Source organism: Colletes gigas, unplaced genomic scaffold (genome assembly GCF_013123115.1).
Source record: "Colletes gigas isolate AHSC1104 unplaced genomic scaffold, ASM1312311v1 Colletes_gigas_Sc00029, whole genome shotgun sequence".
Lineage (NCBI taxonomy): Eukaryota > Metazoa > Arthropoda > Insecta > Hymenoptera > Colletidae > Colletes > Colletes gigas.
In genome coordinates, this window is record NW_025106658.1 from 819,054 (window position 1) to 841,776 (window position 22,723).

The window sequence follows — 22,723 nt, forward strand, 5'->3', positions numbered from 1 at the left end:
TTTGTTAAATTTTGTAACACCGTGTTATTGTACATAAGAAATCGCCCATTAACAATTTTTTGTAAACTCGAGTTACCACAGCTAAAAAAAATACATACGTGTCAATTATTTTTGGCTGCTTCATAAGTGTACAAAGTTTCGTAAAAATCGAAGCTGGATAGTACCAGTATTGAACAAAATACCTTTCTCGTTTCCGATTTTGTACATATTTTACGAAAATTTTTCATAGATAATGAAATAATTATTAACATATAAATAATGAAAACCAATCTCGTGTTCACTGAAAATCATGCACGCGAGTGAATACAATATCTTGAAGCAGATTGGTTCTCATAGTACGGTCAATATACACTGTTCTTGAGGAAATTGACGATACTTACCTGAAACAAATAAAATAATTCCACGTTAATATCATTTTATACATTCAAACAATATTAATTTCTCTATCCATTATATTGAAAATCAGATTTGGTGATACGACTTACATCATTACATTTTTCTTTAATATTGCCTTCCTCATCACTGCTGTTCGAAAGTTTTTACAGCGCAGAGACATGTTTCCCTCTGACATTAGAAATATTTAGTTTCACGAATGGCTAAGTCATAGTCCTTGGTTAAAGGAGAGTGAAGATGCAGTTGATATAATCAGTCAGATATTATTTAAATAAAATTATTCATTTATTAGCACTACATGTCGTATCGAGGGTAACATATTAACACATTACCGACCGATAGCCTATTAATCGACTGTTTTACCGGCCAACGCTTACCGACCGATAGCGTATTAATCAACTGTTTTACCGACCAACGCTTACCGACCGATAGCCGATTAATCAACCGCTACCGGTCGGTAAAGTGTTAACAAAGATATCGTTACGTTTCTACCAGCTAAGTCATAAATAAGTCGATCATAACTGCGTGGAATAAATGACAGTGAAGTAGGAGAACGACATTTTCATAAGCTGCAAACGAATATTTGGAAAAACAGCATGATTAAGAATTAAAGAACGACGAATTCTAAACAGTTTCGATATTATTTTACCGTGGAAAATCCCTCGTAAGATGGCGTGAACAGACCTCCGATTTGAAACGAATAATTTTTCAGATTGCGATGCTGGATGAACAAAAACAACTTTTGTTCTGGCACCGCCGTCAGGTACCATCGAGTATGGTATCTGTAAAACAAACGCCCGACTCTGTTCAGCAAACAGCGGACTATTTAAGTACTATAGATTAGCGTAATTCTCGTTTTGAGAATACACATTACGCGTATCACTTACGCGGACGTGTAGAGCTTAGTGTTGCTGTCTATGATTATTTGCCCCATGTAATTAGCCAGAAACAAGTAGAAACAGTGTGCAAGAACGATAACTATTTCCAACACCGCTACTGTGAACTTATTATTAGTTTGTAGCCTAGCTTGAGATAGCTACACGTCGAAACGAAAACCATAAATATACATAACTGTATCGTAGAAAGAATACCTATGTCTGTACTTACACGTAGAAGGTTTAGGCTCTGGGAAAACACCCCCATTACAAGCAATGTAAGATAGGAAAAGCCTAGGGTTTCATCTAAGACTTTGCAATACCTTTAGGAAGCAGACTTTCAGATTAGATAATATAATTCAAACTTTCAAATATGATTGGATAAATTTGCTTAAAAATATGAATCAACGGTACTGACTGTAACGCTTTTTTGTGCACTTTTATGGCGATGATCAGTCTGCCACGCACCGCCCTGTTCCTTTCGAAAATTGAAGATTTCTCTACTTTGTCGTTTAACGCGTTCTGTATCCGATAACTGTGACAAAACACCGGAATTAAAATAAGTACAAGTGACTAATAATTATTGGGGAGAACGTGTACTTATTTTAAAATAAAATAAAAACAGTCGAAGGTGACATTTGCAATGTATTTGGTAAACCAAAACTTTGTACAATGTTGTGTTTTACTGAACTTTTCGTAGCGTCAGTTCCACGTGCAACTTACTTTTTAACATATCTTACCGTACCACGTGAAACAGACCGCTAGCGTAATGAGAAAGTAACGTCGACGTTGATTCTGTACCACTAATGGTGGTAGCACCGATCACAAGCATAGTATACTCGTGAAAATATGCGACATAAGAGTATATCTTCTTGTCGCTGTAATAATTCAATCCAATGTGCAGGTCAATGTTTTCCGTGTCGAGCGATGCTTCGGAATCGTTTGAGACGGGCATATCGTATATCAAAAAGCAGGATATTCCCAGATAAATGATGCCTGTAATAATCAATAGTTCACCTGGAATTCGAGTCCTTGAGAATCAGGGTGGATGTGAGTAAAATATACAGGGTGTTCGGCCACCTCTAGCAGAAATTTTAATGAGCGATAGTAGAGGCCAAAATAAGACAAAAATCAAGAATACTAATTTGTTGATGGAAGCTTCGTTAAAAAGTTATTAACGTTTAAAGTGCCGCCCTTACTGAATTTTTTTCTCGAAAATGCGCAAGATTTCGGGGGTATGTCTATTCACCAAATATGACTGTAATTGAACCCTACAACCGAAAATAATTTTTCCACAACGATTTGCAATTTTTTAATTTTCTCGAATAATTTCACACCTTCTCTATTTTTTTTTCTCGAAAGTGGGCAGGATTTCGCGGGTATGTCTAATGACAAAAACTGATTGCAATTGACCCCCGCAACCGAAAATAATTTTTCCAAAACGATTTGAAAGTTTCAATTTTCTGAAAAAATTTGCCCACTTTCTGAATTTTTTTCTCGAAAATGGTTAGGAAATCGAGGTTATGTCTATTCACGAAAAATATCTGTAATTGACCCCTGCAATCGAAAATAATTTTTTTAGAACGATTTGAAAAATTTTTTTTCGCCGAAAAATTTCACCACCTACTCGATTTTTTTTCTCGAAAGTAGATAGGATTTCGGAGGTATGTGTGCTCACCAAAAATGATTGTAGTTGACCCCCGCAACCGAAAATAATTTTTCCAGAACGATTTGAAATTTTTGAATTTAATTGTTAATAACTTTTTAACGAAGCTTCCATCGACAAATTAGTATTCTTGATTTTCGTCTTATTTTGGCCTCTACTATCGCTCATTAAAATTTTTGCTAGAGGTGGCCGAACACCCTGTATATCTGCGCTCCAGTTCCTTAAAAATTGTTCAACCTTCCACCTTGTTGACACTATTCTCATTTGCACGGTTACAATTATCAAAGCAACGATAACGATTGTTTTTAGCTTCGTGAAACAGAGAAAAATGTTCGCCCTTACATGTAAAAATTCGACTTAGCAACGTCGAACGATCGATGTAATTCAGGATTATTTTATGGTCGTCCTCGCTATTTATGGACGTCCAGTTATCTCGAATCATATCTATGATCTTCTCGATCTACAGTCGCGAAAAATGATCGTTGATTTGAATGAATGGCATTAAAAGTCTGTTGGTGTTTCGTGGAATACCACGCATCACGCGTTACTTTTTCGAAAGTGAAATAAAATCGGCTTGCGTCGTTCTTGTTCTCGTGAGTTCTATTGAAAAAATCGCGATACGAGTGCATTGCGACGTTATTAGAGAATATTCCAAGTAAATTTCAAAATACTTACACCGTTCAGGTTGTACCAAAATGTGCACCACTTATGCAGAAATATACTACTTATCACGACGCTTGTCACGGTGTTTAGGAGCTGCTTTCGGTTATAGTTTGGAGTCCGAAACAAGTCTACAAACTGAAATTAATTAGCGCAGATACTTATGATTAGAGTCAGTTAAGGGTCAGTCAGTCTTCAGGGTTGAATCATTTTGTTGGAAACAAAGATTCAAAATGACAGCTTGTTGAATTATGAATATATATTAATATTTGTACGTAAATTTCTTAAAACAGTAAGAGTTTGATTATTGTTTTCAGGAAGATAATTATATAATGGTAAATGAAATATTTCTATCCTGATGAATGAAAATTCAATCACGCGGCATTCTTTTAGCGAATTAATTCAAACCACGTGAATACGATATGGAGATAACAGTACCTGAAAGAATATAGAGGAGGTAAGAATCAGCACGGAAAATACTCTTTTGACCCGCGTGAATCGCGTGTTCTCGTACGGCCATAATCCAACGAGCGACAAAAGAACTCTGCTCAGCTTATAGCGATGGTCGTTCAAATCGTCCATTGCTGCTCGAAAATTAAAATGAGTCTGGGGGCGACGGTCGATCAGGGGGCTTTGCCAGACCCTCCAGACATTGTCCACCCTCCCCGGTATATTTTCCCCCCCCCCCCGTCGCGTGTCATTTGAAAAAATAATGAACTATAATGTTGCAGCAAAGACCTAGGGTTAATGTAATTGGAAACAATGCATTAGGTCTGCACAGGGCGCTATGATTACAGGCTGTTCATCGATCGGTCCGCCGCGTTATAATGTTTCCCTCAGACCGCAAATCGCGCGGTAAGAATCGTCGGAAATTACACGTTCGTCGGGGAAACGCGACTCGTTGTTTTTACAGAAACATTATCTCTATCTCTGCGTTCTAATATCGTCGGAAAACAGATGACCGTTTCCCATAGTTATGGAAACACAACGTCGTTCGTTTTCCTTCTGCGTCGCCCTGTTTTACGTGGCCGCTGGTACCACACGTGGGTAGCCTCCATTGTTGTGTTTTACTTGCTCGTTGTCCTTCGACCGTGCAACAAGTCGTATAAAATTCTATCGAAACGCGCCAGAGATGCATCCTTTGCATGGAGACTTCGCAAACAAGTTGATAGAACTCAGGTATGCAGAATATTACATAAGCATATCTATGATTTTATTCGAAAATTACACGTGTTTCCCCCTATGGACGAACATTGGGTGTCTTTTTTAAAATTTTACATTGTGTCTTAGTTACGAATGTGATTGAGAAGCTTTCCTTCGAAAGGTTTCTCAATGGGGACACCTTGTTTAGCTGTAAAACTATTAAGAAGCGAATTGAAATTAGCTAATCTCAAATATAGTGGTGTTTAGCGACTCTATCATAAATCTAATCAAGTTTCTAACACAGTCAATAACTGTATTTTACTTTGACATTGATACTGTTCAAGTTTTAATCACTTCTCTAAGCCAAACGATCTAGAGACCTGCATTGTCTCTGCAAACTGATCAAACGTGTCATTTGTCGACAATTGAGTTTGACGACTTATGGCGTAAGTTTTAGGTCTGAGTTAGATCTGGATTAGGTCTGGGTTAGGTCTGGGTTAGGTCTGGGTTATGTCTGGGTTAGGTGTGGGTTAGGTCTGGGTTAGGTCTGGATTAGATCTGGGTTAGGTCTGGATTAGATCTGGATTAGATCTGGGTTAGGTCTGGGTTGGGTCTGGGTTAGGTCTGGGTTATGTCTGGGTTAGGTGTGGGTTAGGTCTGGGTTAGGTCTGGATTAGATCTGGGTTAGGTCTGGATTAGATCTGGATTAGATCTGGGTTAGGTCTGGATTAGATCTGAATTAGATCTGGGTTAGATCTGAGTTAGCTCTGGGTTAGGTCTGGATTAGATCTGAGTTAGGTCTGGTTTAGGTCTGGGTTAGGTCTGGGTTAGGTCTGGATTAGTTAATAATCCAAATTATCTTAACCCTTTGCACTCCTATGTCGAGTGTGATTCGACATCAATTTTGATCTCAGGAGCACCTTCGTCAAGTCTCACTCGACATTCTTTCAAGTCCAAACCAAACAGATATCATACACTTGGAAATTACAAAATACAACAACAGTGTAAATGAGACCTAACCCAGACCTAACCCAGACCTAACCCAGATCTAATCCAGACCTAACCCAGATCTAATCCAGACCTAACTCAGATCTAATCCAGACCTAACCCAGATCTAATCCAGATCTAATCCAGACCTAACCCAGATCTAATCCAGATCTAATCCAGACCTAACCCAGACCTAACTCAGATCTAATCCAGACCTAACCCAGACCTAACCCAGACCTATTGATAAATTACAGTTTCTCAATAAGCTAAAGTAGTACTTGTTATTCGAATCTTTATGCAGTGATACTTGTTCTAACAAGTTGTTTATTTTATTTCTGCGCCCTAAATTCATAATATTATACCATAATATTAAAAATTAATTTTAAACAAATTTCTTTACACATTATTTATTCTTTCACGATGCAGTCATTTTGACTGCTTTTGGGCAATATAGGTATATACTAAGTTTCAATCTTTCTAGTGTTAAATAGAGCTGTCATGGTTTCATTTTAAATTAAATAACCCAATCTATTCTTGAATATATAGTATTTGAATACTTAAAATATTTTAACGTTTTATAAGGAGTTATGAAGATGAACGATATCGCGATTAAAGTATTATCATCATTTATTTATTTCACTGATCATGACAAAGTAATAATCACATAAAGCTGTTAAAAGTAAAACCCCGTTATCACTAAATCGTGTATTGTATTTACAAGTATATAGTATCGCGTCGTCGTTTTATCATTCACCATTCTTCATCTCATTCTCGACCAACGATAAATATATAATATATATTTCTTTTTCATCTTTCTGACATGTCTGGATCGCTCCGCCTTACAAAAATTCGATAAGTAAAGCTAAAAACAGTTTTCTATCTTTCTCGGATCTTTGATAAAAGCGCACGTACAAACTATCGCTCTCTCTTTCTCTCTTTCTCTCTCTCTCTCTCTCTCTCTCTCGCGCTCACTCAATCTCGGTATCCCCTTCCGGCGTAAGAAATGATATTTATTGGTACCCAAAACCCCGTTTAATGAAATTCTTCGAATAAAATAATCTAGTTAACAATAAATTATTAAATATCTATTCACAAATATATGTATAGGCTAATTATCATTTTATTACTATCCTTGTCACCGCCAACCTATTCTCAACCCTTCGTCGTCGCCATCACCATTGATTATCGTCTTTGATACTACTTTGTTACACAGACAACGGCCTAAGGTTCGCTGTTTACACGTGTAAGTATACCAGCGACGCAAATAATCATTTCCGTCGCTGATTTGTCCGTAAAGAAAGAGAGGGAAACGAAGAGACTTTTTTTTTGGCCGTCCAATTCCGAGCGAAGTGTGTTTTACATGCTAGAAGACACTAAAAAATCGTTGACATGCTCGCTGATGCTGATATTACATTCCTCTTGTTCTCTTTGGTAAATCATAAATTTCCTGCGCAGTGACCGGTACAAAAGGTAATTTCGTTGTCAGTATTAAACACGGACATACAATTTTTTCCTCGAACAATCGTACTGTAACGACATTTTCTAAAAACGAGATGTTCCCTGATGAATAATTATACGAGCGCGTAATTTCACGAATTTAACGATATCACGGACGTAACGCGTTCTCACGTTTTCACATTCAAAGTGCCACGAATCTCCGTCGCGTGTGAAATTATTTCGAACGTTATCCAGCCGCCTAAAATCCACGAATCGAATGATAAGTCAGGGAATCGCTTCAGCGCGTCAATAACAGTGAACGTCTGCGAACGAACGACAGTTGCAACTATACGAATGGACCAACGATTCGCTTGTTCCTTTTCCAAGCGTTTCGTTTCCCATCGAGTAGAAAAGATGTACGCGAATACATGTGTTCCGGCGTGTGTGTGTGTGTGTGTGTGTGTCTTGCTTCTGTTCCGGGATGAACGCTCAAAGAGGATGATGGTTTGAAATCGAGGAACGAAAGGCAAGAGGTGAAGTATATTATGTATAATATATTAAGTAACTTTCTGGCCGTCTTAATCATCGACAGGTGCGATGCTTACTGATTGTTCGACTGATCCTCCGCGAAGAACCACTTCTTCGGTATTTCCTGCGTCGAAATGCGAGAAACGATCGCTTTTTAAATACAAATTGCGTCCAACCGGAGAACAGGGAACGTTTTGGAAATTTTGGAAAAATAGACGTCTCCCCATCGAGAGCATTCCCTTCCAAAAGGTCTAGGTAAATTTATTTAATTTGTATTCAAATTTTAACACGCTTTCTTAACAGAATTTCTACCTGTCCATTTGCAATTAGGCGGATCTTAAAGTTTAATTCAATTAATATTCAAAATTATTGTACAATTTTCTTGCAATTCTTGAATAGTTCTTATAGTTTAAGCACTCGCAAATTACATACTGAAATCGTAAATCTGTTCAAACATTTTTCATTAAATTTGGTAAACAAATGTCAGTTTCAATTTTTAAATTCGTTTCCCGCAATAGAACGCAGCAAAATGCATCTGACTCAAACGAATCGTGACCGACGAACACGCGTATGGCTCAATTTTACAACGTTTCACACTCACAACAGCATGCATACATTTCTCTCTCTCTCTCTCTATCTCTCTCTCTCTTTTTCGCGCGCGTTCGTTGCAAAAGCCTATACAATTACACCAGTACCGCTATAATTCTGCTCTACGCCTTGTACCTCGTATAGAATATGACTTTCTTTTTTTTCATTTAAATCTTTATATACACGCTAGTTTAATCGGCTTGCTAATGTCGTTTACTAACTACAAATGCGACTGGCTCGCGCTGTTTTTGCTTTCCCCTTTTCGGCTTGCTGTACACGTTCGGCACACGCAAAACAGAAAATATTCAGCATGTACACTCGCACCGGAAACATCTGATGAGTGGCTGCGTGTTGATCATGGTTGCCATGGCGGACAGAGCGGGCCGCTCGACGGTCGAAAGCCTTTCGCGGCGAGTAGCGCAGTCGAAATGGATCGAAACGGTCGCTTAAGGTCAGTTTTACGAGCGTGAATCGCATCTAGTACGATCCCCACCACTTCCACTGTTCCAGCGGTGGTGCCGCGTGGATGCACCAGGCATGCGCAGAGACGAGAGACGAAGCGGTGGAGTGGGGATAGTTTGCCGCTGGCCTTCGACGGCCAGTCGAGCTTCCGACTGCATACAGGAAGGCTGTTCGAACGCGAGAATCGATGCAACGGTGATCGCGAATCGGCTCCCACGAAGGGCAACTCTCTGCTCCATTTTCGTCACGATGAGCCGCGTTATTGCTATTATTATCCTTAGACTCGATTTATTACACACGTTTCGGAATATCAAAGTTAATTCGATTGTATTGACTGGCTCAGATGAACGATGTGATTTGTCGCAACTTTCGGCATCTTCTCGACTATATTTCACATTTAAAATAATATTCGCCACACACTGAGTGGTCGTTTTATATATGCTCGAGTTCTTGAACGTTAATATTTTTTATTTAATTACGGTTTTGAATTAACAAACTTACGAATTGAACCTGATAATTCGAGCTAGGTTTTGCAAGCCTGTTTTCCAGAGGTTCGTAAAAATGCCACGATATGGAATCACGTTTCGAAATACGAGCTTCGTAGCAAAGTTTACTCTGCGAGTTCCACCGATACATGCTAACACACACGATTTAAGAGACGCTTTGGAACTCGTAAAGAGTGGAAAGTAAGGGCGTTAGGAACTTGGAATTGTATTCGAATTTCCGCCATTTACCGCGGGCTTCGTGATCGTATTTTTAAAGAAACATCTGAGTTAATGGAAGGTACTCGTAAAAAATAAAAATAAACACCAGAGATGGGTAACATTTTATTCGAATAATAAATAATGAATGAAAACAACATTATTCGATGATAACAAATATATGTTGTTTATCATATAGTCGTTATTTGTAATATTTATCCGAATAAGAATTTTGCCCATCTTCTGATAAATCTCAAATTATCAAATAAAACGTAATAATTTTACTTCGTGATCGCTAGATTTATGAACTCCTCGTCGACAGGTATGCTTAAACGTATCGTAGCAATGTTTTACGGATGAAAATAAGCCGAATTGCGACAACAGAGGATCACCCTTCACGGTATATTCAACTAATCCGAAAAATTCTATGCGAGTCGACGCTAATGAACAATTCCACGACTGGTCTGCATTTTTTTTGTGACCGCTAAATAGAAAAAAATAAATCTCCATTGGCGTTCTCCGCCACCGAGATCGTCGAGGCGCAGTGTTGTTATTCAAAAGTAGAAAACGTTAGAAAAAGCCGCGAACAGGTTCGTCTCGGTGGAGTTTGAAAAGTGGCGGAATCGACGGTTGGCAATTGCGATCGATTTTTATTTTTTATCTTGGAGGACTGTTTTTTTTTTTATCATTGTACATCACAAAGTCGAATAACTGTTAGATATTCGCAATTAAAGCGGTGAAAATCCGTCTCTTTACGAGTTTATGAATTTTAAAAAACATGAAATATTTTTTGGAGAAAATATGGATCATCGTTGTTCCCCCTAAATCAGCGAAGCAGGTGATTGATTCGTTAGAATCCTCCGAATAGGCAGTTGCACTCCTTTGAGCAATCAGAGGTCGCGAAAATTTTACATTTTTTTATTGAAATGAAGCGAGTTTTGTACTATACGTAAATATGTAAAAGTAGTAAAAAATGTTACATCGTTAATGAAATGGAACATCATTTGCCAGCGTGTAGTTTAGAGGGAATCATCGTTGCTAATTAACCGAATTTCAGTGAACAGAAAAGGTAATTTTATGTTAGATAATTTCGTTCGAAACGTCTTTTCACCACTTTCGTAACGAATGGTATATATTTAACCGCTCCCCAAGGAACATCCCCGAAACCGAATACCATTCTTCATCGTCGTAGTCACACACGCGATAATTAGCTTCTCCGTTCTTTCAGAGGGAAGGTTCATCATTTGTTTGTTTTTTTTCCAAGCTCGAACGGAAGGAAGAAGAAAAAGAGAAACACGCCATAATCACCGATAAATCTGACCAAACGTTCCAATGCCCTCCGGAATGGGTTCCTCTGGGTAGACCGTTTCGTGTCGCGGGCGAAAAAAAGAAGTGGTTAAAGTACTCTCTATTGAAGTCCATTCTCGTATTCGTGCGTTCCGTTTTTTCTATTTTATATATTCTCACGCATGCGCTCTTTTCTCGCTATTTACAAACGTACGCGCGTGTGTCGTTCACAAGGCAGCATCGTCGAACTGTCAGACATCGCTTTTTAACGAAACTTTGCACAAACGATCGCCGACACGTCCTAAAAACCACGTTCTCCCGTTGCTAGTCGACTTTAAGGGACCAACCACCCATTTCGTTCGTGTCTATATAACCCTTAAACGCCAAATTTCGTATCAGCAGAGAAAAATGTAAAAATAGAGGGGACAGGAGTGAAATTTTCTAAAAAACTTTGTCCCCGACACTTTTTCCCAAGCTTCCCCAGAAACAGTAACTTTCTTTATCCTTTGTGATTTAAGAGTTATGTATTCTTGAATAAAATAGATCTCTTACAAGGGGTGGTTTCTCGCTGGAAGTCGTAAAGTGGTACGATACTGGTTTTTAGATCGGAGCAAAGAAAAATCTCTGCGAAATTTGATCAAAATTGCCCGACAGTCGGCGATAATTCCCTGTAACGCCGCCTCCGTTCCCTATTACCTCGTTTTACCTAAAATAATTATTTAACCGCGCGGCAACGCGCGACTTTTACGTCTCCGAGACGAGACCTCGCGTTTCCGCCATTGTTCTCCGATAGACGTTGTGTTCTCCGACTCTCCTCGTCCTCGAGTGGCCACCTTATCCCTCTGTGCACTGCCGTATCCCTATTTTGTTCCTCTTCCTTTTGTTTCGCCCTATTTTTGGTTGCTCCTGTCCCGGTTTCTCGAGTTCCGTCTCCCTTTGGCGCGCCCTACGATGGGGATTCCCGGTGTTAAGAATCTTCTCGCGTCGGCGCGTTGCTTTTACGCATCGTGAGACTTCGTTCGAATTATAAAGAAGGGGATGGCCGGTAAAGGGGATTGCCCCTGATGGGAAGCACGTGGGCCTCCGAGTTGAACACCCAGTCCTCCAAGTTTATGAGGTCGTCGTCGCTGAACAGCAGGTAGAGGTACTGCAAAACATCAGAATAACGATCTCGGTAATTACTTCCTCACGTTTCGTTCATTTATTTGCTAACGCTTTCAGTAATCCACTGCAGAGATTCTCAACGGGGAGCATTCCACGTCCAATTGCAAATAACGCAAGAAACTGACAAGTTACATCGAAACATATTACCAAAATATTATAATGACACTGTGTATATATTAAAACACGATACCACTGTGTTGCAAGAGTGATTGATCGGATGTATTATACAGGGTGTTCGGCCACCACTGGGAAAAATTTTAATGGCGGATTCTAGAGGGCAAAATAAGACAAAAATCAAGAATACCAATTTGTTGATGGACGCTTCGTTAAAAAGTTATTAACGTTTAAAGTGCCGCCCTTACTGAATTTTTTTCTCGAAAATGCGCAAGATTTCGGGGGTATGTCTATTCACCAAAAATGACTGTAATTGAACCCTACAACCGAAAATAATTTTTCCACAACGATTTGCTATTTTTTAATTTTCTCGAATAATTTCACACCTTCTCTATTTTTTTTTCTCGAAAGTGGGCAGGATTTCGTGGGTATCTCTAATGACAAAAACTGATTGTAATTGACCCCCGCAACCGAAAATAATTTTTCCACAACGATTTGCAATTTTTTTTCTCCGTTGAAAAATTTAGGCACCTAATTGGATTTTCAGTAAGGAATTTTTTTCTCGAAAGTGCGTACAATTTCGGAGGTATGTGTAATGATAAAAAATGATTGTAATTGATCCCCGCAACCGAGAATAATTTTTTTAGAACGATTTGAAAAATTTTTTTTCGCCGATAAATTTCAGCACCTACTCGATTTTTTTTCTCGAAAGTGGATAGGATTTCGGAGGTATGTGTACTCACCAAAAATGATTGTAGTCGACCCCCGCAACCGAAAATAATTTTTCCAGAACGATTTGAAATTTTTGAATTTAATTGTTAATAACTTTCTAACGAAGCTTCCATCAGCAAATTAGTATTCTTGATTTTCGTCTTATTTTGGCCTCTACTATCGCTCATTAAAATTTTTGCTAGAGGTGGCCGAACACCCTGTATATTCTTCTTATATTCATTTAATATCGAAAGAAATTGCGAAACACTCAACAGCAAGTGGCTAAAGTTGGCTTTGGGTGCAATATCGATTTGATAAATAGACGTAGCAATGGAAAAGTTCGTTTTTTTACGCGTTATAGATCTCCCCCCCATCAAGTCGAATTGCACCCCAAATGATGCAAGAAACTGATGAAGATATTACCAAAATATTATAATGACACTGTGTATAAATTATAACATGATACCACTGTGTTGCAAGAGTGATTGATCGGATGTATTGTATATTCTTCTTATATTCATCCATTTAATATCGAAAGAAATTGCGAAACACTTAACAGCAAGTGGCTAAAGTTGGCTTTGGGTGCAATATCGATTTGATAAATAAACATCGTAATGGAAAAGTTCGTTTTTTTACGCGTTCATCAATTCGAATTATTCCATTTCCAAACATTGTTGAATTGACAGAGTTAATGGGAATTAATGGGCTTCGTTCATTTGCATTGCAGAGTCGATGGAAAAATATAGTTAAAGCTGAAGAAGAATAGTAGTATAACTCAGTCTCTCATTACATCTAATGCAAAATACAATTTTGAGTAACAATTGAAAAAGTAACACTTTCGATATTAATTCTTTATAAAAACAAATAATGGAATATTGAAAAAAAATTTAACAGGGTTCAGAGTATGTTTACTAAATATATTTAAATATTTTATCAACGTAATCTACGACTTTTTACCCGTGAAATAAACATGTTAGCAATGTTGTTTGAGACCCCAGAAATTTTTCTTGGTTACCAAGAAAGCCATCCGCGAGTCTTGGAAGCTTTAAAATGGCGATGTTGGAAAAGCGACGTTTTAATGAGATTCCTGGAAGGTCCAGTGGTATTCGAACGGTAATCAACAACGCGTTAATAAGTGAATTAACTTCGTAACATACTCGCCGTTATGGACGATAATGACTGTCTACGTTCAGGTTCGCGTTACCATTTTGTAGCTCGATCGGTTTAATCGTTTCCCGCCGCGCGGCGTTACAAAAACCGTGGCTGCTTTATAGGGAAGTTAACGAGCTCGGTTCGCATTCAAGATGCGATCTTAAACGTTGCGGACTTCGCGAAGTATGATAAAAAAAAACGAATGTTACATCGTGAGTTGTTGGCTCAGCTGGAGGTCGAACGAAACTTCGCGGGAAGCTAATTCGTTGGATGCAAAACTGGTAATTAACCATTGATAAAATCGACGAAACAGTGTACGACTAATTATGGGAGGGTTTCTTAATTTATATCGGTCGGTTCAACACATTGCCGCCGGATGGCTCGTATTCATTGCCCTCTCGTCTTAAAATAAATTAATAAAATACAACCAATGGCTCAATTTCTCCTCAGAAATCTCGTGAAAAATGGTTCGAGATTTACGGTAATTAAGAATGCATTACAACTTGTTTTATTTCGAGTAGATTAGCACGAAAATGTTCCCTCGATTTTAACACATTACCGACCGATAGCCTACTAATCGACTTTTTTACCGACCAACGCTTACCGACCGATAGCGTATTAATCAACTTTTTTACCGACCGATAGCCGATTAATCAACTTCTACCGGTCGGTAAAGTGTTAAGAGTGGCGTTAAGTTTGAACAGTATGGCTCGTCTTGAAATAAATTAATAAAATACAACTAATAACTCAATTTCTCCACAGAAATCTCGTGAAAAATGGTTCGAGATTTACGGTAATTAAGAATGCATTACAACTTGTTTTATTTCGAGTAGATTAGCACGAAAATGTTCCCTCGATTTTAACACATTATCGACCGATAGCCTACTAATCGACTTTTTTACCGACCAACGCTTACCGACCGATAGCGTATTAATCAACTTCTTTACCGACCAACGCTTACCGACCGATAGCCGATTAATCAACTTCTACCGGTCGGTAAAGTGTTAAGAGTGGCGTTAAGTTTGAACAGTATGGCTCGTCTTGAAATAAATTAATAAAATACAACCAATGGCTCGATTTCTCCTCAGAAATCTCACGAAAAATGATTCAAGATTTACAGTAATTAAGAATGCATTCAACTTGTTTTATTTCGAGTAGATTAGCACGAAAATGTGAAAATTCCCTCGATTTTAAGAATGGCGTTAAGTTTGAACAGTATGGCGGTTGAAACAGAGAGATCCAACTTCGCCATTGTCTCTTTGGTGGCTGCTGGAGCGTGAAATCTAGCATTGTCGTGTCCCAATAAACTTTTCTCCTTATGCTTTTGAATTCATCCCCATTGTTGGCTCGAAATAAAATTGTAAGAAAGGCTGTCTGGACCGTCGAGGCAAAGTGTGCTTGGCAGTTTCGAGGAACTCAAATGGTTACAACAAACTATGAAAAACTACCCTTTTCGAAACAAAGTTAGGGGTGTGGTTCGTTAAAAAAGGGACTAGTACCTTGAGAGTCTCAGCGAAGAAGTAGCTTTGTTGAACATCGTCTTGCGGCGGATCGATCACGTAAACGTTGTGAAGTCCAGTGAAGCCTCCTGGAACACGACAGTATTTCTCCAACGCCTGGACAGCCTCCCACCCCCACTCGCGGTATTTCGGGTCCTTTGTCAGCCGCCACATCACGAAGTACGATTCGAACGTCTGAAAGATAAATATTTTATTCCACGGAATCTGGCCAGCAGACATTTGCCCAGTGAGTGACGTGAAAAACAAAGGATTGAATATTTTAGCTCTCCCGGCTGGGAAAACACCAGAAAATTACGTCGAAACGTTACTTCCCAGCTCGTTTCACCTAGGTCGTTTATATTCCTCTTTCGTTTTTCAGAATATATGTTTTACAGCCGGTGAATGAACTCTGTATCGAATGGAAGGGAGAAAGATACTTACTTCCGGTCGGAGGATGTAATATTTCTCGCCGTTCTTTAAGCTCTTCGCCTCGTTACCCTCGATGAAATGGAATGCTTCCGGTCCAAGTTTCGTGAAGCTTCGATCGTAGGATTCGTGACACGTGTTAGTTAGACCAGCGGCTATCGACATGTATCTGTCAGACATTTCGTTTTCCATTGTTTTGGCACCTAATGCGAACATTCCACCTGGAAACAGACACTTTATTTGTTTCACGGAGCCTATGGTTAACTTCTGATCAATTTCCAAACAGAAGAAAATGGTCGCTGAAAAGATATTTCGCGCAAATGCGAGTGAAAAGATTATCAAATGGAAGAGTAAGAGGATTTCTGTTAATACTCACCAGCGAAACAGGCCAGATGACCCATTTTATGGTCCAGCCTGTCGTATTTCAGGTCCGATACATAAAGCAGCTTTCCAGGTGACGTTTGGATCATGTGTTGATCTATCGCCGCGATCGCTTCGTCGTACATCTGACGTGCCTCGACGTCCTCCTTGCCCGACTGAATCCAAGCTTTCAGCAGGTACTCGTAGAAGCTGTCCCCGAGCCCTCCCAACGACATGTGATCTATATTTTGACGAGAAAATAGTTTCCTTAACCGATTTACTACGGGGGAACAGCTGGAACCATAAATATGTCATCGATGCCTATGTTCGACAGCGATAAAAACCGAATTCTCAAATTTAAGTAAAAATGAAAACTACATAACGTAACTCGATGCTCATTTTATGTACGTTCTTTCATTTATATTATTTTGAAAATTGATAATAGCAATAATTATAATTATTCGATTATCTACATCTAATAAACGAAATATATTTATATTATCTAAATCTTCAATTATATATGAATCATAATTTAAATTTTTAAATTCTGGATATTCATATCTTCAATATCTTTCAATATTCATATATTTAATTGTAAAGAAAATAGGATCTCATGTTTCATCAATAAAATATAATGTTTTTAAAGAAGGAAATGCAATAAATATTAAAATTAATACAGGTAATATTGTTCAAATAATTTCAATTGTATGATGTTTTAATAAATAACGATTTATGAATCTATTTAGTAAAATATCTAATATAATTATTAATGTAAATGAAATAATAATAACTATTACAAGTATTGTAATATTATAAAGTAAATTTCAATTGTTAGCATACGGTGAACAAGGATCTTGAAAAGTGAATATATATCAATGCGAAATTATTAACAAAAAATATTATTTTTATATAAGAATCTTATATTCATTGCACTGTTCTGCCATATTAATAATTTTTCAAATAGAAATTATAATATACCAATATTTTTATGATTTGTTGAATAAAATCATTTAATTAAACTATTGTCTATTAAAATTCATAATTTATTTATATTTTTAAATTTGAAATTTAATAGTTTATCTATTCACTTAATATTTAAAATATAATAATTCAATTTAAATTTTATTACTTTGTTTATAAATAAAAATTAATTATTATTTAATTTTAATATCTTGAAATGATGTACAATGAAATTCTTATGAAATAGCCTTATGTGATCCAAAAAAACTATTTAACAACTATAATATAATAAAATTATTATATAAAATATTGTGCCTGATGAAAGGAATAAATTGTAAATTTATTAATGAAGAATTAATTCTTGAAGTATTAATAGAATTTATTTTTATAAGTTAAAGAAACTATTAAATTGCAAAATTAAATTTATTATTTATTAATTAAAAATTTATTAGCTTATTAATTTTATTTAATATATGATCCAAGAAAACTATTTAACAACTATAATATAATAAAATTATTACATAAAATATTGTGCCTGATGAAAGGAATAAATTGTAAATTTATTAATGAAGAATTAATTCTTTCGGTATTGATAGAATTTATTTTTATAAGTTAAAAAAACTATTAAATTGCAAATTTAAATTTATTATTTATTAATTAAAAATTTATTATTTTATTTAATATAAAATTTAAATATAATAAAATAATATAAGTAAATTATATAATCTTTAATCTTATAAAATTATTATTTTAAAGAAACAGACAAAATTTGGTATCAAATTCAGATTAGCTTTCGACGTGAAAGATGAAAGGAGAGAATCTTCAGTTTTTACTATCCTAAAACAGTCTAACAACGCTTAGGTTCAGTGTTAAACGAACAGGATGATGCAAAAAGCTTTCGAAATGAGAGCAAAGGTGCATCGAATTCGTAATTTTATGAAAGATCACGAACTTTCAACGATTAGAGAGTACCAGTGATTTACAATTGAATGGTTCGCTGGGCTATTCGCTCGATCTAACGCGGGAATCGCGATCTATTTATCGTTCGCGACGTCTCTATAGATTGTCAGTTAACTTTGCGTTTCCCTGCGATGAAAGGGAAATGATATTAATAACGTCGAGCCGGATAACGAAGGAGGACCGTCTGTTTTCGAAGATATCGCCGGACGAGTGCCGGAAGGATGCTTCATTATGACAACGAGCAGCGAAATGGTCGGCCACTTGGCTACCAGAACGACTCCGCGGTTCTTCAGAAACGGGAAAGACAGCCAGCGCTGTGATTCGCCCGTGGATATCGGCGAGGTTTTTGTACCAGGAAGAGGGCTACTCCGACAACTCGTCTGAGAGCCAGCGGGACAAAGAGGAAAGAGCTCGAGCAGCTTTACTCTCGCGACTCTTCCATCCCCCTCGCTGAGGGAAACTTCGAGGACTTTCGTTTTCCTCTTTCCACCGCGTTCGCGGGTCGTTGGCTAGAAATGAAGTCTCGTGCTAGGAAAAACCGCGATTACGGATCGAAATAAATTAAATTCGACGGACGACAGACCTAGGCAGAGGCAGTCATGGTGAAACTTCACTTTCGACATGCTTCGACCGCGTGAATTTCGATCTAAATGCGTAATAATCACCTGCACTTTGTCATTTCGTTGCACTTTTGGGTGTACCTACTGTGCGTCCTCGAGAAGTTGGCAAGTGGGAGTGGCTAGCTCGCTCCGCCCATTTCAGGCACCAATCAGACAACCAGCCAACTTCTCGCGAACGCACAGTACACAGTCCGCTGCAGTTACACCAAATTTCAAGCACAAAATTGAAATTCTGTCGCTGGTCCAACCAACCCTGAACCTCCGTTCGAGTATTAATTAGTTCGCCGAAAATTCGTAACAGAGTTCGTTCGCCCTGGCCCTGGATAACTCGACAGTCTTCAATGGAACCATAAATTTCAGAAGACTCGAGGCTTGACGGTCGCCGGGCGTCCGCAAAGAAACGAAAACGGAAGAAGAACGGTCGACGTTCGGTTCCAGGAGGATGATAAATATTCGGCGATGAGAAAGAGAGGACGCAAGAGATCGTCATACGTGCATTGGGGAAAACACGGGACGAGCACGAAGTCGGCGGAACAACGAGAGAAGAGGATTTAGCACCCGAGGGGATGCGCGGCATGATAAATGCGTTATTCGGGATCGCGCAAAGAGATCTCGGGTAATGGCGTCTCCAAAAGGCAAAAGGAACCTGACAAGCACCATCAAACGGGAACAACACCCTTTCTGCATTCACTTTCTAGAACTATTTCAGCAATATAATCGATGGATTAGAAATCTATTTGACCTCTGAGAAGATTTATCAAATGAAATTACAGTGATGAAGTGACTTTTTGTTGTTCTTGGCCGACTAACGAGGGCGTCAGTTCTTTTTCCTGTCGATTCTATCGAGAAGTTTTCGACGTCTCTTGTATTTGTCACCGTTCGAGCGTTGTTTCTCGACCCAGCTTTTTATCCGACGAGAAATGTTTTATTTCCAATAGAAATTCATGAAGCTCAAAGAATAATTAGTTCCAGGTGTTGCGTCCTTTTTTTCCACGAGCAAACTGATTACTGTGATTGAAATTGGCGTGGCCAGTTCGAAAGGAACACGCTGCCGCGGCTCTCTTTGAAATTTATATCGCGGCGGTCGCGTTCGTTACTTTTTCGTACGTGTGGTCGGGACAGTGAAATCGAAACGCGGGGAACTGCGAGAAACAGAAATTGAAATGCGTCTCGGCGAGAGCTCCTGGATGCGGTCGAGGCACGCGAGAATCAAAGAGATGCAAACTCGTTTAAAGGATTCGTGAAAACTGAATCCCCCGGTCGAGGAGCTCCGACTTCAAATCTCAAGTTTAGGGTCTCGAAAGTGCATGCAGTGTGGAGAGAGGGTTCCAGAATCACAGCGGGGCACGTCAGACACAACACCTCACCAGAAAATTGTGTATTTTTCGTGGAAATGACGATTACAATACGATAAACGCGTTGGTCGAGTCCTGAACAATCGCGTATTTTAAGAATTTTGATCAAATAACAGTTTTCTAAATTTTATTTTGAATTTCTAACACACGATATTGATTTAGCGCCATTTCATGACTTTTCATGAATTTTACAATATTCATTTCTATTCTTATTGTTTGTTCTGCGGTCATCTGAACTATGGACAAAATTTGGTACAAAATTCTAGCCATAACTCCGTTATTATTGCATTCACGAAAAAATGCCAAAGGAGAAAGGTAAATGGTTCGAAGAGCACTATATCCGTAGGCGTTTAAATTTTTTTTAGACGCAACAGTGCATGTGCAACAAACAATTGCATCGTTTCTTTAAACAGAAATGCATATTTTTTTTCACACAGATCGATTCTTCTGTCCATTCTGCGTAAAAAATGATTAGGGTACCATGGCCAAAAAGTTATTAGATCCCGAGATATTTTCAAAAAATGTCTTCAAAGAAATGATGCGATTGTTTATTGCACATGCACCGCTGCATCTAAAAAAAATTTAAAGGCCTACGGATGTAGTGCACTTTGAACCATTTACCTTTCCCCTTTGACATTTTTTCGTGAATGCAATAATAACGGAGTTATGGCTTGAAACAATTGCGTTGGACCACCCTGTATGTATAGGAAAGACGAAAGGGGAGAATTTTGAAACTTCCCCTTTAAAATTTTTGAATTATGTCGTATAGATTATTCGTGTGTCTCCCATATATATAGTGTCACATTAAATATTAGCGTAACTTAATTTTAAAAGGTAAAAAACTATACTAATTGATATATGATGAATTTGTGTTGTTTCGATAACTTACGTTGTCCCCATTTTCCAGTCCTAGGGTGGATATAATTCGGATAGAGTCCCTTCGGTTTCTCCAGATTCTTCAACACTTTTCTAACGTTCTCCACCTTGCTTTTGAAGACCAAATTGCCAGTGATGTCGCTAAGGTAGGTGAATTCCAGGTGCATCGTACCGATTTCGGACAGTATGCTGCACCCGCTGCTCGCCCAGCCGTAATTCTTGCTCGCCTGAAAATTTTTGGCGAAATTTCGTTTCGATCAGTCGACACCACAAACCAAAGTGAACCAATCAAACGAAAGAACAAAGACAGTTTCGTTTACATTATGGACGTCTGTTGTGAAACGAACTAGCTTTGTCTTCTCTTTTCCAAGACAAATATTCGCTCCTTGTAAAATTGAATTTCCCTGGGAATTCGACGAAGAAAGCTTTGAAATTTAGTACGAGTACAAAAATTACGCTCAGTTAGAAAAAGTAACAATGATAATCATAATTATTAATCGAATAATCATGAAGATTAATGAATTATTTATACCTGGCGACTGAAAGTTAATTTTGTATTTAATTTCGATTTTTGTGTACCCTCAAAGTACTCTTCGGGCAAAGAAAAAGTAATTTTACGATATTTCCGAGGACGTTTTAAAAGTGACTGAAAACTGTAACGGAGGAGGTCTTTAATTATTTCTCTGCGAGCAAACTCCCACCGTTAGGGTGATATGAAAGATAGGAAATCCAATTTCAACGTTTATTTAATACTTCGGTATGGTCGCGAGAAATAAAACGGTTCTGGATTTCCATTCGCCTCCGAGTTTTCGCGGCGTGGAAAACGAAAAGAGCTGTCGAAGTAGTCGGTCGTATCGTTCGTGGAAAATTGCGGATCGAGACGAAAAGGGGGAAGAAAGGTAGGAAAGAGCGAAATCAAACGAAAAGTACGTTTGATGTCGAGGATTCGCGAAACGGTAGGCGGAAAACGCGGAGAGGAAAAGTATTACAGAAACGTCGAACACAGGTAAAGACAATCAAGGGAAAGTACGGACAGGAAGTCGAGAAAATTTGGACACATCAAAGAGAAACGTTAAAAGATAAGAGGGAAGCAAACTAGGAAAGTCGAAAAAGTCTCTCAAATTTTATTCACTTTCGTCGACGATTGCACTTAACACTACTTTCCAATCGAACCCAAATCTTTGTAGAATCGGTTAGGTCTGGATTAGATCTGGGTTAGGTCTGGATTAGATCTAGATTAGATCTGGGTTAGGTCTGGGTTAGGTCTGGGTTAGATCTAGATTAGATCTGGGTTAGGTCTGGATTAGATCTAGATTAGATTTGGGTTAGGTCTGGATTAGATCTAGATTAGATTTGGGTTAGGTCTGGATTAGATCTAGATTAGATTTGGGTTAGGTCTGGATTAGATCTGGATTAGATCTGGGTTAGGTCTGGGTTAGGTCTGGGTTAGGTCTGGGTTAGGTCTGGATTAGTTAATAATCCAAATTATCTTAACCCTTTGCACTCCTATGTCGAGTGTGATTCGACATCAATTTTGATCTCAGGAGCACCTTCGTCAAGTCTCACTCGACATTCTTTCAAGTCCAAACTAAACAGATATCATACACTTGGAAATTACAAAATACAACAACAGTGTAAATGAGACCTAACCCAGACCTAACCCAGACCTAACCCAGACCTAACCCAGACCTAACTCAGATCTAATCCAGACCTAACCCAGACCTAACTCAGATCTAATCCAGACCTAACCCAGATCTAATCCAGATCTAATCCAGACCTAACCCAGACCTAACCCAGAT

The 22,723-nt window shown here is 38.2% G+C and overlaps 1 protein-coding gene across 4 annotated transcripts in view; it reads right to left on the bottom strand.

The window, feature by feature from the left end:
* Positions 1-6,333: 6,333 nt before the first annotated feature.
* LOC122401899 (mannosyl-oligosaccharide 1,2-alpha-mannosidase IA-like) overlaps positions 6,334-22,723 on the bottom strand; it is a 667,988-nt gene continuing 651,598 nt past the window's right edge. For all 4 annotated transcript variants that reach the window (XM_043404324.1, XM_043404326.1, XM_043404325.1 and 1 more), the window contains 5 exons: positions 20,938-21,151; positions 16,170-16,394; positions 15,809-16,014; positions 15,368-15,562; positions 6,334-11,874 (listed from right to left, as the gene is read on the bottom strand). In XM_043404324.1, the coding sequence (XP_043260259.1) occupies positions 11,752-11,874; positions 15,368-15,562; positions 15,809-16,014; positions 16,170-16,394; positions 20,938-21,151 (963 nt within the window). In that variant the 3' untranslated portion in view covers positions 6,334-11,751. The remainder of the gene's footprint in view (positions 11,875-15,367; positions 15,563-15,808; positions 16,015-16,169; positions 16,395-20,937; positions 21,152-22,723) is intronic.